This window comes from Alternaria dauci, chromosome 1, assembly GCF_042100115.1.
Source record: "Alternaria dauci strain A2016 chromosome 1, whole genome shotgun sequence".
NCBI lineage: Eukaryota > Fungi > Ascomycota > Dothideomycetes > Pleosporales > Pleosporaceae > Alternaria > Alternaria dauci.
In genome coordinates this window covers 4,834,734-4,852,014 of record NC_091272.1, presented here as the reverse complement: position 1 = coordinate 4,852,014, position 17,281 = coordinate 4,834,734, and the positions used below count along the sequence as shown (strand labels likewise).

General features: G+C 52.6%; 5 protein-coding genes across 5 annotated transcripts; 2 read left to right on the top strand and 3 right to left on the bottom strand.

Moving 5' to 3' along the window:
- Positions 1–1,206: 1,206 nt before the first annotated feature.
- Positions 1,207–2,360, top strand: ACET3X_001505 (uncharacterized protein; the record flags this gene model as incomplete). The annotated part of the gene is made up of 2 exons (XM_069446804.1): positions 1,207–1,586; positions 2,351–2,360. 2 exons carry the CDS (start codon positions 1,207–1,209, stop codon positions 2,358–2,360), a joined length of 390 nt encoding a protein of 129 aa, XP_069311747.1.
- Positions 2,361–2,988: 628 nt separating this feature from the next.
- Positions 2,989–4,740, bottom strand: ACET3X_001504 (uncharacterized protein). Its single transcript, XM_069446803.1, has 3 exons — positions 4,568–4,740; positions 3,879–4,489; positions 2,989–3,817 (listed from the first exon to the last, which is right to left on the bottom strand). Exons 1-3 carry the CDS (start codon positions 4,615–4,617, stop codon positions 3,021–3,023), a joined length of 1,458 nt encoding a protein of 485 aa, XP_069311746.1. The 5' UTR covers positions 4,618–4,740; the 3' UTR covers positions 2,989–3,020.
- A 1,605-nt stretch (positions 4,741–6,345) lies between these two features.
- ACET3X_001503 (uncharacterized protein) lies at positions 6,346–9,084 on the bottom strand. Its single transcript, XM_069446802.1, has 2 exons — positions 8,317–9,084; positions 6,346–8,266 (listed from the first exon to the last, which is right to left on the bottom strand). The coding sequence occupies exons 1-2, from the start codon at positions 8,880–8,882 to the stop codon at positions 6,871–6,873; spliced, it is 1,962 nt and encodes a 653-aa protein (XP_069311745.1). The 5' UTR covers positions 8,883–9,084; the 3' UTR covers positions 6,346–6,870.
- Positions 9,085–9,298: 214 nt separating this feature from the next.
- On the bottom strand, positions 9,299–15,216 carry ACET3X_001502 (uncharacterized protein). Its single transcript, XM_069446801.1, has 5 exons — positions 13,795–15,216; positions 12,644–13,725; positions 11,592–12,587; positions 9,665–11,538; positions 9,299–9,586 (listed from the first exon to the last, which is right to left on the bottom strand). The coding sequence occupies exons 3-5, from the start codon at positions 11,781–11,783 to the stop codon at positions 9,355–9,357; spliced, it is 2,298 nt and encodes a 765-aa protein (XP_069311744.1). The 5' UTR covers positions 11,784–12,587; positions 12,644–13,725; positions 13,795–15,216; the 3' UTR covers positions 9,299–9,354.
- A 662-nt stretch (positions 15,217–15,878) lies between these two features.
- ACET3X_001501 (uncharacterized protein) lies at positions 15,879–17,245 on the top strand (the record flags this gene model as incomplete). Its single annotated transcript, XM_069446800.1, has 6 exons — positions 15,879–16,014; positions 16,065–16,191; positions 16,239–16,376; positions 16,430–16,548; positions 16,598–16,846; positions 16,896–17,245. 6 exons carry the CDS (start codon positions 15,879–15,881, stop codon positions 17,243–17,245), a joined length of 1,119 nt encoding a protein of 372 aa, XP_069311743.1.
- Positions 17,246–17,281: the final 36 nt, after the last annotated feature.

The window sequence follows — 17,281 nt, the reverse complement described above, 5'->3', positions numbered from 1 at the left end:
GGTATGCCATGGCTGGGCAACGATCCTCCGGCGTGCTACTACTGCGCGAATAGTTGGAGTCACAACACAGTCCGCATTGTTGAGGCAAACTCTTTGCAAGAAATTCTCTTTGGCGAGTTCCACACCACCATCGGGGACGTTTGTTCTCGTGGTACTGTCCTGGCGGCTCCCATAATTGCCAAGGTGACTGGACAACAATAGCCTGGACACTTGTCGCAACGGGTAGGGTGCCACGAGTATCCAAGTGCGGTGTACACAGTACAGCATTTGTCGCGCTGGCTCCAGTCGCGTTTCCGCCTTGGGGGCCGACGGCACGATTCGCTGTGCTCGTTTCAGCGTCTGTGCGGAACTCAGGCTGGTGTATTGTGGAACGCATGGGGTGTGAGGATGCTCTGGGGCGAAGGTCGTGAGGGGAAAGGTTGAAACTTTGCCCTCAGGCGCTGGGGCTCTTGGGGCTGACGCTGGGCGATGTCAGCTACCATACGCTGGATGACAGCATCGTCTTGCAGGTTGCCGTAGAGATGGGAGCAGCGCAGTGAGGTCACTACCCGCCAGTCACGAGGATGCAGATGGAAAGGTGCGAGCACGTTTACCAAAGTGGATACCTCGGCAGTCAGTCACCATTGAGGCAGGCGCGAGCCCGCCACGGCTGGGTTGCTTGCAGAGATTTGCCGTCGTGCCCAGACAGCACGTCCCCACTCTAACCGCCAGATCGGCAGCTTCCATGTTCAGGTACACCCGCTAGCGTGACCGAATCTGTGTTAGTGCCTCAAGGCCACCGAAATTGCGCTTTTGTCAGGGAAATTGCGCAGGCGGCAAGGATTCAAGACACGATACAACCCCCGGGGGTTGTCCCCACTCGCCGTTGTTTCCCTTCACCCTCCCAGGCGCACGATCCTAAACTCTCGAGATATATCTCACTCACACTCTCTCAAAGCATCTTGCTCCCACGTTCATTATCATCACTATCTTTGACTTCACTCTCTTCGTCTCAGACTATCCCACACTGCTCTCGCATACCATCTCCAACAACCCAAAAACAAACGACTCTGTCTCACACTTTGCGCAACTTGCCGCATAACCCGTCGCATACACACTTGCAACCACCACCATCTTCTGATTCGACATCGAAGCTTTTGCGCATTCTTCGTCGCATAACAAGTACCATCACCCTCCTTCACCAACCAGCAAACAACAAACATCAAGATGCGTTCCTTCAGCCAGATCTTCACTGCCATCTTCGCGCTCCTCTGCGCCGTCGCCTTTGCCCAGGAGGAGGCATACGACGCCACTGTCTACATCACCTCCACTGTCTACCGCGTCAACACCGTCACCATGTCCAGCTCTGCGCCTGCTCCCGGTTACACCCCTGCCAACAGCACTAGCACCATCTATGCTACTCACCCCACCATCATCCCCAGCTACAACGCTGGCAACGCTACTTCCGGTGTTCTGCCTACCGCTTCCGCTCCTACCGTCGGTGCGCCGTCTGCCAGCAAGCCTGCCGAGTTCGAGGGTGCTGCTGCGTCGATCAAGGTCAACACCATGGTCGTTGCGCTCGCCGCTGGTGTTGGCTACCTCGTCCTGTAAGCGACCAGGGAAAACTGCTTTTCATGCATCATCGACTGGTGCGCTGTCTTTGATTCAATGAGCGCACGTGCGCTCAAAGCCCTTTTCTTCATGTCCTTTGTCTGTAACCCATATCACGAGGATGTATGTCCGTTTACGTCTTGTTCTTGCCCTCTTCGCATCATACCCCCCTTTTGCCCTTGGACTTGTCCTTGGGTCTTATTCTACATTCATTTTTTTGCTTTCCAACTTGGGCACTCCCAGAACCACCTTTTGTTACCCTCACACTCCTTTGTAATCACACTTTCTCTTGTCTGCGACGATTGACGAACTGTGGAGATCACACTATCATACTTGGGTAATACTTGAGCTTTTGGGATTTCCTACACCTACTTTCCTTTCTGCAATACCCCCTGTTTAGGTCGCCGCCGTTTGTTTTTGTTTTCGGTGGCCGACCCTTATACCCCCCCCCCCCCCTTTCAGGCGCTTCAGCGAATGCGAATGCGATCCCTTATGCAACTCGAGGGCCTGTTTCAAAGATGCCTGTGGCATGTGCCCTCTTGTCATGATCGCCTACTCTTCTGCGGATGCGATAGCCTGCTTCTCTGGTGGAGCTGGAGTTTGGAGATACCCCAATACCAATTTTTTGTGTTTTATGCGACATTCGCAGTGGAGGATGTGTTGGAGATGAGTAGCAGAGACGAACAATACAAACTACGTGTTCTGTCAATCCCGAGTTTTCTACTGCAATCATCACATGCCTGTGACTCTGATTGACCAGATTCCGATAGCATGTCACTTGCCATATTACGTTATTTCACCGCTGTGCTCTAGCGCGAGGACTGACCGACTACAATCACGCAAGCTGTAAGCTCCTACCCGGCCGGCAACTCTTTCCCGAACTATCCCCACACCGTCATTCAGAACCGTGCGGTCTTCTTTGGCGTTTTATCGTTTTCGGTCGCTGCCGTAATAACGATCGACAGGTTCGGCTGTATTGTTCGTTGACGCATGTTGTATACGGTCAATGCGGCATCCATCTATATAGTCGGTGTCGAGTCAAGAAGGTAAAAAATATTTCTTTTGCCGAAATGAAGTAGAACATGTGATCTCAATGGTTGGTAGGAACTAGTTATCGGTGGGATGGAAGGTAGATCGACAAGTGGATGCTCGACGATCCAAGCAATGCACAAGAGAGATGAACAGAGATTGACATTGGGACATAGCCTGATGCATACATAAAGCAGAATCTTAGTGGTCCGCTTGCATAGAGCCATACGGGACAGGGGCATATTCTCTCTCCTCTTCTTGCTGCGTTACAACATGTGAGGTCTTGTCAAAAGCTTCTTTCTTCGACCCCGACTAATCTGCGCCTCACTCTTCGAGTTTATTGTACAGCAAGGCAGAAAAGTTCACATATCCTACTCTCATTTCCCTCCTACAAGACCACTTCAGCTATAGCTTCCACCCACAGGCCCATCCAACCCAAAACAATTCGCAAAATAGGTCACTGTCGCCGCCCAATCCGTAAACAGGCCCTTGATCCCTACCTCCCTGACCAAGATATCCAGTACCTCGTACAGTTGTCCATCATGCGTGATAACGTCCGCAATCGTCGTGTAGTAGTATTCCCCGTCCTTCTTCACGTTGGCCAAGGGTCCTGATCTCTCAAATGTCCACGCAATGATATCCATGCCATTCGCCTTGATAGCTTTTGAGTACTCACTCTCAACAATGGTCTTGTTATCAGCGCCGCCAATGGATAGCAGCATAGGCAGGGCCGGCGCAATTATGTTTACGCCTGCGGCCCGCGCGATGCTCAGATTGGCCATTCCGGCTGTTAGATCAGCGACTGTGTCGTACTCTTGGAGATAGGCGGCCTGGCGGCCAAAGTCGTGGTCGTTTTGTAGCCAGTATACAATGTCATCGTAGGTAAAAGATTGTGGCCACACACGAGAAGGGTCAATGCCCTTTTTGCGGAACGCTGTGATCATGTCGCTGGCGTATTGTTGCTGTGTGTAGTTTCCTTGGAAGGGCATGGGGACGGCGGCAGGTGGCGTTTTGAGCTCGGGAGTGAAGTTGCGGTAGCCTGGATAGGAGTCTACAAGGTCGATATATTGATCAAGGGTCAGGACTTCGCCGCATGTGTCGTAGAGTTCTGTGCGCCAGGAAGGGGTGCCAGCTTGGAAGTCGACTGCATTTGTGGCAGAGGCGTTTATGCCGTCTTGTTTGCTGCAGAGGGTGCTGACTATGAGTTCTGTTAGTCAAGGCTATTATCTCGGATGTTCGAAATGGAAGTGGAAACATACACTCATCAATTGTAATGTCAGATGTACAACACAGCGCGTTTGCATCACTCGTCGCATTCGCGGGTGTGAATGGCGTCGTACATTTCGCTGCCAACTCTGGTCTGAGCAGAATATCTGTCGTCCGGTGCAAATCACATAGATCATGTCTGCACACCAAGCCCCTGTCGCTCGTGAATGCTACATCGCATTCCAGGATACCAGCGCCCATACGCGCTCCAGCATCTTCCGAGCGAATTGTTTCCTCTGGAAACTGAAGTGTTCCGCCGCCGCGGTGGCCAATTGTAAATCCTGATATGGACACAGGTGTGTTTTCACAAGACTGTAATTTCCTTTTCAATGGGCTGTCGGTCATATTGTTGATGATGTAGTATGGCCGAGGACCGAGGGAAACGAGGTAGTCGGTGGCATTCTCAAGAGAGGTATGGTGATGCTTGCTGACGGTGGGATAGCCCAAAGCCGTAGCAGCAAGACCTAGTACCAGGAGAGCAGACATGTTAAGATGAAGTAGCTTCGGCGTGGAGGAGGATAGCGAAGGACCAGGAACACCACAACACCCCAATCGCACCACGAAGCTCCATCGTTTTATACCCAGCTCAGTCAGCCTTATCAAGCTAAGTATCCATCACCTACGTCAACGACATGACTCCAGTCCACGATCCTAGCAGGAAGCTGCAGGAACAGGTGCATACCAGCCAGACAGTAATCCCATGTGCGCGGCACGGAGCCCGCCTACTTCCATCACTAACGCCTAGAGGCTTGCACAAGCTTGCATGAGCTTACGCAACGACCACGGCTTGGGGAAAGGCTTGATGAATTAGGCCCTGTCGTCATGGCAGAAGATAAGGAGGAGCTGTGATTACACGTGGGCGAGATAGGCGGATGTTGCTGGTATCGGACCGCAGAGGGATGTAATCGGTTGGGATTGCGCCAATTGATTAGCGCACGTGGGGCGCATGCAGGTCGGTCTCTCCCCGCACATTTTATCCCGCGGAAAATGTGAGTGATAAAGACGCGTTTCGTGCCGGTATATCCGAGATCTGTAGTCGTGTGTTATTCTGAAGTCTTCTTTCTTTCTCTGGACTACAGATTCTGGCATTGTGTTCTGCTCATCTATCCTTGCTCGAATCTTCCCAAGATCTCCTTCTTGTCTTCAGTCCTATTTGTGTCGCAAATGTTGTCATCATGTCTTTCCATTCGCCAGGTCATCAAGGTCGCCAGCCTTTTGCAGCGGTGACTCCATCATCGAGTTCAAAGTAAGTTGTGTGAATTGCCTTAGCAGACTAGGTAGGTATTTGTAGAGCCGGACTCTCCTGCATCGTGCCATGTAGCAGTTTCTCTAGGGCGTGAGGAAGACTGTTGTTGAGTAGCGGTAGCAGTGTCTGGCTGTTTGACAGGCCGGTAAACTAAAGGCAACAGTATCGGAGGGGATAGGACTTTGCGGGGCATATCACTCGCATATTGTACGATTGGGTTGAGAAGCTTGTCATCACTTCCTCTTTCTATAACAGGTTCCCTACGCGGTCTTGATAGCAGAACACGAGTCTCTACAATTCTATTGGCCTGGCCTAGTGGTGATATGCCACCAGCATTTCCAGTATTCTTGGTCTCTTTACCTATCCACGGAGGGGATGATTTTCTAACAAATGTGGACTGTGGTGTCGTTACCGTTGTGCTCTTACCAGTATCGTGAACTTGGGGCATACTGGCTCTGACAACGTCTGAAAACAAGCGCGTTCCCAAGATCTCATACCGGATTGCGGTGTCTGGCAGATATGGTATTGTGTTCTCATTGCTCGCGCCCACAATGTCCTCAGTGCTTGTGTCTTGTCGCTGACCATGCTGTTCACAATCTTTTGTTTCGTTGTTGGCATTGTTGACCTAAAAGCACATTTCAAACAGGTTTCTAACAAGACTGTCTTATATCACAGACTACTACTAGTCACCTCTACATGCATCCATGAATCAATCCCTAGACTTCACTTCTTGCATCCACGTATAAAGGTCTCCGTCCCCACTCTACACACCTGTCTCTCTACGACTCGGCATCCACATCGATCATGCCTCGTCGCACCATCCTCCCTATGCTCCCCTTCCGTCGACGAATTCTATACTCTCAATCTACCCTCCGTCTCGCCAGATGCGCGGATGGAAAACAGAGATGCAAAAGAAGACATCTCTTTCACTTCCGTTGGCCCCACCACATCCTCCTCAGTATCAAGAAGCCCATCGGCAACACTAAGAAGTGAATAGTTAGAGTGGATTGGATGAAGATGTTGTCGTGGCGGCTGATTCGTCTTTTGGTTTGCCTGTGGCGTTGGAAATGGCATAGTACCTTGGCGGGTTGCATTTCTGCGTTGTTGGGTCATCGTGGAACTGAGGGTTGTTGACCCGGACGGGAACACAGATCGTCTGAATGCGAGTAATACATTTTTAGTCGAAAGGACCAGGCGGCCCGCGAGTTCTAATATGCTATAATTGATTCGTCCACCTACTCCTATTCCTACTCCTACTCCCCCACCATCCGCCGTTGTTTCTAATATCTAACAATAGAAAAGTTTGGTGTTGGGTATATACAAATGCAAGCACAATGACCGCCCAAATGTAACTGCCAACGAAGGCTTCTGTAGACTCTACATAGGAAACAGACAATCTCAGTATGACGCAAGAAAACAGGAAAAGGTTATTAAGTATGATGTAAAAATCGGGCTGGTTCAGAGTCCCAGGGTTGATAAAAATAGGGTATCAAGCTGCAAGGCCGGGTATCTGGGTATAGCGAAAAGCCGAGCTGAGTATAGAAAGATAGGGAAACAGGAGAAAAGGAGAAAATGGAAAAAAAGGGGAGAGGATTGAACAAACGAAATAATGAGATGTGTGAAATCCGCTGTAGAGTAGGCCAGACCGTGTATCGCGTTCCGTGTATCACGTTACGCCATGCCGAAGAGTCCTTTGTGCCCATTGTTGGCAATCTTGCTGTTGTGCTGTGCAGCATCGATTAGCCCATTGAGACGGTGGGATCGTTTGAGCCCACAAAGCCCGTCGACATGCCCATGTCCATGTGGAGGAACTGGTCCTGGCGGCCGTCGAGACTGTCCATACCCCCTGACATCATGGAGCTGCCCATGGCATTCATGTTGTTCTGATTCATGCCGTGTGGGTCCATCATGGCGAGCGATTCTCGTCGGCTGCTATCAGCTGAGCCGACGTGCTGCAGATGGGGCGAGAGCTGATGTTGCTGATGTGGGCGGAAGTCTTGGTTGCGTGACTGGTTCATGTGCTGACGCGCGGCTGCCCATGCTTGGGCTTGAGCCTGCGCCTGAGCGATCTGAGCCTGGCTGATGTGGGTGGTCTGCATGTGCGGTTGGAACTGCTGTGAGGGATGCGGTGGCGTTGGCTGAAGTGGTGCTCCGTGGTGATGCTGGGGCTGGGGATGATGCAAAGCCTGCTGTTGGGCTTGGTGCTGCATGTGGTGCATCGATTCGTCCTCCTCGATAGTGCGGGGAGTCAAGTCGATATCGTCGTCGTCATCATCGCCCTCTGCATCGACTTGATCGTTGTCGCCATCACCACATACGGTGGGCGGTGCGCTGAAAGGCATGTTGGTTTCAACCTTGATTGGGCTGCCTTGTCGAGGCTGGTTCACGGTAGCAAACTGCGTCGGTGGGAGACTAGCCATGGAGCAGCTCCTTGAACTAGTGCCGCTGGGGAGCGGCTTCTGAGCACTCATGCCGGAGACTGAAGCCCTGTTCTCACGGATAGCGGTCCGCCACTTGTCGATGAGGCGGTCGTAGTCCCAGTTGCGGTAGTCCATGCCGTGCTTGGCAAGCTCTCTGGCCGTGTCTGTGCCGAGGTTGATACTGATGGGCGATACATCGGGAGCTCCCGAAGTCCAGCGGTTGGCCTTGAGGTATTCGATCTCGCGACGTGCGTTCCCGAGCTGCACCTCAGCTTCGCGTCGCCTGTCGTCGGCACGGGCATAGCAGCGCAGTATCTCAATCTGCCAGTACTCCTGCCTCGTCTTGTCCGACTGTTGTGACCAGTGGTGGTAGGCGTCTGCAATGTGGCCAAAGAGGCGCTGTGGGTCGTGGTCGAAGAGGGGTGGTGTTGGTAGGGGCGAGGTGTTTGTAGAAGGCGCGGACGAGTGCGAGCCCGCCGGGTAGACCTGGTTAATCTGACGCTGACGCTGGTAGGCAAGCAGACGCTCGCGGACCTGCTTATTCAGCGCCTCGAACTGCTTCTGTCCCGGCGGGGTGATGGACCATGACTCGGCCGTGGGAAAGGGCGTGGGGGAGAAGAGGGTAGAGGGCGCGGGCAGGATCTGGAGGCACAGCGAGGGGAAGTTTTGCGTGTAGGGGTCGAAGTCGAAGAGGCCGGAGCCAGATGCTTTGGCACTGGAGGGGGTCGTTAGCGTCTAAGGACATATGAGTGATGGATGACATACTTGGCCTCTCGCACGCTCTTCAGCAGCTCCCGCAGCGCCATCTCGGTCGCGCTCGCAATCTCATTCTCCTCGCTCGTCTTCTGCCGCTGGTCGAGGTCGGCCTTGCGTATCTGCCGCGATGCATCCCGGCGCGGGTCTGGTGTTTTGGTGTTCAGCCGTGACGGCCGACTGCCGCTTCCCCAGCTGACATCCTTGAACTGCCCCCTCGTCTTGCCAACCTCCAGCGGCTCGTCGTCGTCGTCTGGGCTGCCGACAAGGACGGAATCTTCGCTCGCTATCCGCTTCTTGTTGGCCGGCGTGCTGGTGCCGCTGTCATCTCGGCGCGGAGTCGACACGCTGCCCTTGGCCTGTCGCCTGGTGATGCCGCCTCGCAGCTTCCGGATCTCGTCGACATTATGCACGCCGTCGGGCGCCTTTGGATTCTTCGGCCTGATGTACAGGTCGAGGTGGCGCCCCAGACTGGACGAGGTGAAGGCCTGGCCGCAAAAGGGACAGTTCTTGTCTTTGGCCGCCTTGAGCTGCGGTTCGGCGGTGGAGCGAGGGGTGGAAGATTCGTTTTCGCCCATGATGCCCGCCAGTTCTTATTGCTCAGGGTTCCCAAGCTCGAGCTTATCTCGATACGCAGAGTCGTTCATGCGTGCCTGGTGAAGGATTATAGCTACAGCTATGACATTACTATTACGGTCAGAAGGGGTATACAAGGAAAGATGGGCATAGTGCACGCCAATGGCTAATGAGAGGAGACCAATTGGACGCTGCCAGCAAAAGGAGCGACGCGTTGGAGCAATATTATCTCACTCGAGCTTGGCGCGAAAAGCTCCCCCTAAAGGCCTTGGCCGCGCACCGCGATCCGCGCGCAAGTGTCGCGTTGTCATCAGTGCGTGCAGCGGGAAGCAAGCCCGCCCGAACTAAATGGCCCCGGCACCTGTCAGACGTCGCCTCGCCGGTCTGGACAGCTCGTCTCCCTTCCCCCCCCCCTCTGGCCAGTCGATTCTCTGCAAAGACTTAAAATCACCCTTCATTTCTATTCTCAGCGGCCTACCGCTTTGCTCGAGCCAGCCTCGCCGCTGTCCGTGCCGCAATGTCCTCATATTCGTCCATGCCCAGGTCAAGCTTTCTGAGCTGCCCTTTGCTAGTCAGCCGAAAAACGCTCCCCAGAGCTAACCCTGCCTCTTCGTCTTCCGACTCGCTGCTTTCGTCAGCCTCGTCCTCGGACGCTGCGTGAACCCCTGGCGCTAGCTTGTACGGCGACTGCCCTTCCACCACGGTTCTGTGGGGATATTAGTAGCTGAACTCTATTGTGCTTACTTTCCATGCGCTTCTCCGCCATCGGTCAGACTTGACATACCTCATGAAGAATCTGTCGTGTGTCACTACCAGCAGCGCCCCGTCATACCTTCTCAGTGCCATCACGAGACCCAGGATGGTGTCTGCATCCAGATGGGTCGTCACCTCGTCCAAAATGAGAAGCTGCGGCGGCGCCCATAGAAGCTTGGCCAGAGCTACCCTGACCTTTTGCCCTCCCGAGAGGAGCACGAGCGGAACGTCCGACACAGTCTGACCGTGGAGCCCAAGTCCGCTTAAAACTGCCCGCGCGTCTTTCTCCTGTGCGCCATCACCAATCCAGTCCATTAAGTGCCGAAGGGCCGTCATATGAGGGTTGGAAGACGCCACGGCTGTCATCTCTTCGACCGACTGTTGCGAGAAGCGACCAATCTTGACTCTTGCGTGTCGTGCAATCGTCCCAGAAGTGGGCAGCAGGCCACCCTCCTCATCACCGCCCATGATCAGGCACGCCAGCGTCGTCTTGCCCGAGCCATTGAGCCCCGCCAATCCCACTCTTGCACCCTGCTGAATGGTCAAATTCACGTCTGTCAAGACAGGCAATTTCTTTCTTCCAGGATAAGCAAATGAAACTTTCTCTAGGCTTATTAACGCGCCAGGAAACTTCAACTCGGGTGGTTGGTGCGGGAACGAGAGATGGACCGGTGGATCAAAATCAGGTATCTCAATTTCCGCCCGCCGCGACGAATGATAGCCTCCGAGATCTCGGTTCAGCTTGAAGCGACCACCTTTGAGTCCGACTTGCAGTCCCATCCTCTCGTCTAGCTTCTTCTTCCTCGATGCAGCCTGCTTCAGCTTCTTATCGTCTCCCTTATCTTTGGCTGCCTTGATGTTGCCGGCGATGGTCTTCTCAATGTGCTTCTTCTGCTTGTCCTGCGCCTCCTTCATCTTCGTCATGTACCGGGCCTTCTTCCACCTCTCGCGCTCGTACAGACTGAGGTTACCACGAAAGGTCTCCAGAGTCTGGTTACGCAGGACAAGAAGCTCCTCGGCTACGGCGTCTCCGAAGTCGCGATCGTGAGTCGTTATGAGAACAGTCGTGCCTTTCAGACTGCGAATATAATCCTGAAGCCAGATGATCGATGGCAGATCCAAGAAGTTGGTAGGCTCATCCAGTAGCAGCACATCAGCATACTGGGCAAGGGCGCATGCTAGTTCGCACCTCGTCTTCCATCCTCCCGAGAGCTCCGACACAGGCCTGTCGATACGATCTTCCTTGAAACCAAGGCCCAGCAAGACTGCTCGTGCTTTTGCTTCAGCCTCATTCGCATCCATAAGCTCAAGGGAAGCCTGTACACCAGCGAGCAGATCTGCGGCTGCTTGTGTCTCTTCGCTGAGCATGGTAGGATTGATCTCAGCCTCTTGCAGTCTTTTCTCCGATTCTCCGAAGCGTTCCTCAAGCTTGATCAACTCTTTCCTCGCCAGCTTGCCTCGTGCGCCACTTCTCCTCTCCGCGATGCGGTGGCCTTCTTTGAGTTGCAGCGCCAGTCTCTCATGGCCAATGCGCCTGTACGCGCGGACTGGTGCCATGGAATCGACCGAGTTCTCAATTGCTTCACTTAGCATCTTCGCCTCTCGCACATACCGCTCTCGAACCCGATCGCTCCGAACCACGTGCTGTAGGACAGTTTCACTTCCGAGACTCGGCGCATCTATACCATCTTCCAGATCATCCTCCCTCGTCTGTCCCAACAGCAGGATTCTCGTACTCCACGGAATCCCAGGAATGAGACCATCAGCAATAGCCTTGAGGAGCGTTGACTTGCCAGTGCCATTTCGACCCACCAACACGTAATGCCGTGCTTCTACCAAGTGCAGCGTTGTGTGTGAAAGCAGTTCGCGGTTTGCGACTGTGATGGATAGGTCTTTGATTAGTATCTGGGAAAGTAAGCAGGGACGACATGGGGCGGGAGATGCACACAATGCTATACCTCTTTCGATGCGGGAGCGTCGACAGCATCGAGTGCGTATCGCGATTGCTGTGCAGTTACTGCAATGTGCGCCCCGCCGTGATGCTCTGCGACTGGCACGCTTCCCTTGGTCTTGTGCAGCATAGTTCTAGGAGTGGTTGACTGCTGAGGGTGGTGAAATTGTTCTTGAAGAGAATGTCTGCTCCGATGCATTCGTTACAATTATTGTTGTTCGAACTTCAACGGTCCTCTGGTTCATATACATATATGTGATACAGCCAAGCAGGGCTAGCGCAACTCATCAGCAACTCAGGATGAGTCGACGTCGCGGCTCTTGATTGGCTGAGCGAAGCATGACGACCGGTAGTGGAGGGAAGGCACAACCTCGAGTTGCATTTCTATTTCGCATCACTCGACCACTTTTCTCCCTCGAATTCTGGCATCCTGCGCCTCACTCTATGTTAACGATTACATTAAGTAACACCCTCTCTAGAGTTTTCCGTTCGCTCCTGCCGCTAGAGGGTGCAACCCCCGACTACTCACTTCCTGGCCCGCCTTCTCAAACTCCTCTTTCAAGTTGAGATATTCCGCCACTTCCAGAACCGACGCTTTAGCTGCAGGGACAATAGCTCCCCAATTCGCCACGTCGTCTGGCCATCTCCTTCCAGTGTGCAGAATACTGTACCTGGTTACTTCAACGTTATGAACCATTTCTGCCCACTTTGAATCTTCAAACTTTTGTTTCAAGTGGGCAAAGTGTTCTTCTCTCGCCTGCTGCTCTCTTGACCTATCGACCGACTGCGATCCGGAGACAGGCAGTCGCCGACTGCTAGTTTCGGAAGAGGGGCGGCGATGATCCCCGTTCAACATCTCACTGGTGGCCGAGGCACCGTGGGGATTGGCCACACTATCCTGCGGAGCGGAAGCAGGCGCAGCGGGTGTATCAGTCGGGGTCTTCTTTGCCTGCTCTGACACATCATTCACCTGATTGGTGTAGACTGCCCACCGAATGAGTTCCTGTTCTTCTGGTTCAACTTGATCCCAGCCTCGCAAGCCTTCAGGAAACTGCGTACCCTCGGCACGTGCTTGCCGTTGTGCCTCCGCCACGAGAGCAAGATATTGTCGTTCCGCTTGTCGTTGCTGTACGGCTTTCAGTTCTTCGTTTCTGGCTGCCAATCGTTCTGGATCTTCGGACAACTTGCTGTTGCTGTTGCTACCGTTTGACCTAGCACGGGCAGCGCAAGCGGTATGTGCCAGGCTCGCCGAAATCCCGTCCAACAACATAATGTCTTCCTCCAACCTGTCCAACTCCCAATCTTGCAGGTTTTCGTAATCCGGTATGTTCATCGGGAACGGCTTGCTTTCAATACCCGCAGCCTCTTTCCTCCAACCAGCAAGCCTCCGCAACCAGACCCTCTCTACCTCCACACTCCGTTCCAGGCTCAATGCCTGTCTTGTTGTTAGTCGCTCTGCAGACATCTCTTCCTCCAGGTCGCTGTAGTACGGTTCACTATGCACTTGCACATCGACTCCGTTCTCCCACGCAATTGTCCGTCGCTCTTGATCTCGGACCTTGCGCATACAGTCCTCCATCGCGGCGTCCTCTTTGGCTTTGTTGAGTCGCCGAAGCTCTGATGTGGGAACGCTGATATGCGAGCCATCTTCATTGATTGTGCCGGGTGGGCCGGCGGCACCTGTACACAGAAAATCTTCATGGTAACTTCCGACAGTGACCATTGTGGTTTTCCCCCAATTCTGATACTCTGGATAGGTATCGGGCGACAGATCGTGCTTCACTATGCCTTGAGCTCGTGATCGGGGTGCTGGACCGGGGGGGGGGGGGTGGTGTATAACATGCGCTACAGAAGGTGGAGGTACTTGGGTTATCAAATTGGCAGAGGGGACATGATATGGATTCCGGGACGGTCGCTGTACTCGCCCGAGCTTGAGCGCGCTGATGTTGTGGGTGATGTGGATCTGGCTGGCTGGCAGCTGCCTTTCTCAGTACATGACTTCGGAGGTCGTTCTTGGGTCCCGCTTTTGTTCGATCTTTAAGAGTAAGAGGTGTGGAATCTTTTCCATTCAGTGTGTTCTGCTTTCGAGAGACTACTGGTTCTGTTTGGCTTTCTGACGATATGCCAGAAGCAACGTCTGCCTTCGAATGTCGGAACCCCAATTTAGCCAACTCAGCGCCAGAAAAGGGGGTGAAGAGGGTTCCGCACACCTTCTCTGATGCACTTTGCGTCCCTGCAACTTGCTCGTGTGGTTGCCAAGTATGCTTTCGGCCCTTCACTTGTTCTTGGGTTTTCTCTTGTCTAATTGGCGAAGTTGGTATACCAGTTTTCGCAGTTGTGCTGTGTGTGCTCCTTGTTCGAGATGCGGAGTTCCGAGATCTATTTCTCATTTCTGGTGGTAGCCTTGCTGGTACTAAACTCTGATGCAGTATTGACGAATGCACTGGGTGGCTTGATGGACGATAGATAGGTCTGGCATCGCTGTCTGGCCGCAGTGCTGAGTCAAAGCCATCGGATCCTGAAGTCCATTCAGCAGACCTCGGGCTCGTAGCTTCACCCCCACGATCGCCGCCATCGTTTTCATCTCCTTTATTCTTAACATGCATCTGCTGCCCCTGCGATCCGATCATACTCAGCCAAGTTTCCATATCCGGAGTTCCATCCGACATAGCTATGCTCTCAAACACGCTTCTTACCACTCCTGCTCTATGCACATCCCGCACGTATCTTGGAACACCTCTGCACACCGCATATTGTGCTTTGAAAATCTTTTCGCCTACATCCACGCAATTTCCCCAGAATTGTACAAGGCTTCGAAGAGTGGCCAATGTAGCCGCGGGAATGATACCAAAACGTGCTGACTGGGAACCGTAGAATGAGTTCGGTATGCGCCGTTTTTGCCGTGGTTGTTCGCTGTCGTAGTCGTCGTCATCTTCCGTATTTTGTTTGCTATCCTGCAGGTCGTTCTGTCGTCCTCGATATCGTGATTCAACACCCAAATCGACATACTTGTCTTCTGTGCATCTTCTTCTTTTCGTCGGCACCACATAGGTTGGAGAGAAGCCGTAGCCCTTGCAAAAGGTTGTTTCAATTTCTGGCATTGCGCTACGTACTGCTTGTTGTTAGTTGATGCGTTAAGTTAACAGAATTAGTGTGCAGCTCTCGTGCTGCACGTTGTGGCATGCTGCGGCTGCCGGCGTTACGTGAACAAAGATGGGGTGAACAAAGGTACATGTGACATTGTGGAAAGAGGCATGATAGACCAGGTATTGACATGAAAGATCGATAGTTAGGTATGATGACAAAGAACAGAACCCAAAGGAGAGGTCGTAAGAGTCGCTACAATACCGGTAGTGAGCATTTTTGAGATCAAGGCGTTGTTCTGATGGGATAACTCTGGATCCAAAAACTCTCGATAGAGAGATCATTTTGCAGACACTCCTTCGTTGCTATCTCCTGGTTGTTCTTGGCTAAGATGTGTCGACTCAATTAATGGCTAGTATTGCCGCGACGGCCTGCACTTGACATGATTCATGCAGTAGGTGATCAGTTGCGAAGGATACGAAAATTCGATGGATTTCACGTGCTATACCCAATGACTCCTGAGGAATTATGGCGACCACGTCTTGTCGGCAGCGTGTGCAATTGGAAAAGAGGCATCTCATGAGAAGGAGAAGGAGGAGTAGAAGTTGCTGGTTCCGCAAGCCTTATTTGCACAGATTAGGTCACCCCAACCTTAGCTTCACGCTAGTCTGCAAGCTCAGGAGTATGACCCACCACCGAATCCATCTACACAATAATCAGATTATCTTGCTCAAACTCCCCCACGATCGGTTACTCGCTGCTGCTTCATAAAGAAAGTAACAGTCGGCCCTACTCTGCTATGCGCCCCTTAAAAGCCCTCTCAGCACGCTCGAGCTACAATATTCGCCCACCGCGCAGAACGGCAACGCCGAGCGTCTAGATTGTTGACTTTGTTTTCCTTTATTTCCACATTCGTTAGACAGTGCCAAACACGGTATAGCGTGGGTTCGGTCGACCCTCCGCAAGGCTACACAAGGCTAATTGAGGCCGCGATGTCGAGTAAGAGCTCTACTTCTGGTCAGAGGCTTGCTGCCCTAGAGCTGTATCAACTGTATTCATTATAGTGTCGCTTCGAAAAACAAGCACGCAGCCTCAATACCGTATGTATGCATCGTGGAGTTATCCGTGCATGAAGCAGTAAAATCCTATAAGACCGTCACACGTGCCGTGTGCTCTTCATCAACCACACAAGTGCCTTGGTCAAGTCAAGATGAAGGCTTTTTCCGCAATTGTCATTGTGCTCGCCAGTGTTGGGTTTGCAGATGCAGCCGACTTCTGTGCTCCCCAATCTAAATCCTGTATCAATCTTCCTCGAGCCTCAGCCAAGGCCTGCTCGTCGCTTATCTGTATGAACTTCCAAAAAGACATCAGGAGGCAGATGCTAACATTCCCACAGCCAAAGCCGGTCTCATGTTGACGACATGTTCTAAGCCCAATTTTACAGTCACCAAGACAAAGACCGTTCAACCATCGACGACTCAGACTGTCACTGTAACGCAAACAGCATCTTCGACTGTTGCGACGTACGTACTTCACAAAACATAGTTGTAATCATCACTGACTTCCGCAGCAACGTGCAGAGAACCATCGAGGAAACTGTTACGAGCACTACGGTCTCTTACACTACGTTGGCTGAGACGACCACAAGTACCGAGCAGACAACATTGATCGTGCCTGCAACAGTAACAGACACCCAAGACGTGATTACGTGCGTAACATCTTCTGTTGGTTGGCCTGATATACAGCGACTGACCAGCACAGAACAACTACGATCACCTCTTCGATACCGTACCAACGCGAGACGTGTTCTGCTGCTCCCCCAGCGATTCGCAAACGTCACCAAAATCACAAAGCATTGGATAGAATCCCTCGTGATTGCTGTATGTCAAAAGTCGCTCGGAGATGAACAAAAAGCTGACAAAATTGCAGCATGCTATCTCACAAGAACCACCACGTGCGGTCAAGCCACGACGACAACAACGGTTACCAGACCTACCTCGACTGTACGCGTGACGCAGGTCAAGCTCACCACAATCACCAAATACACTTCAAAGACCTCCGATACCTTGCAGACCACAACAGCTGTCATTTCGTCAGTCTCAACTGACTCCTCCACAACAACTGTTGCAATCACTGAGACACACTCCGTGACTTCTGTCATCGCAACTACAACAACAAGTAAACAACATGATTCCAATTATGTGGCAACCCTGCTAACAGTGTGTAGCGACTACTTCCACAGCCACCGCCACTGAGACCGTCGAGGCTGATCCCTGCGCCGACCCCGTCCTTTACACTTCCACTCGACCCGACTATCCTGGCTCCGTCTGGGGTGTGTTGTCGGACTCCAACAGTCCGAAAGACTGCTGCTATCGTTGCTTCGGCAGCAACGCAGGATGTCTGTTCTGGAAATTCTCTAATTTCGCTTGCACCCAGTACGTCATACCAAACAAGAACGACGCCGTTTCATGCATTACAAAAAGCTGCCGCAAGGGCAGACCATCACTTGTATCTGCCGCTGGTGACGGAGCGACCTATGGTGTTGGAATATGTGCAGCGGCGGGATTCAGCGGATAAGCGCGATCTTAGAGTGGCGTTATCAAACAGAGTGAG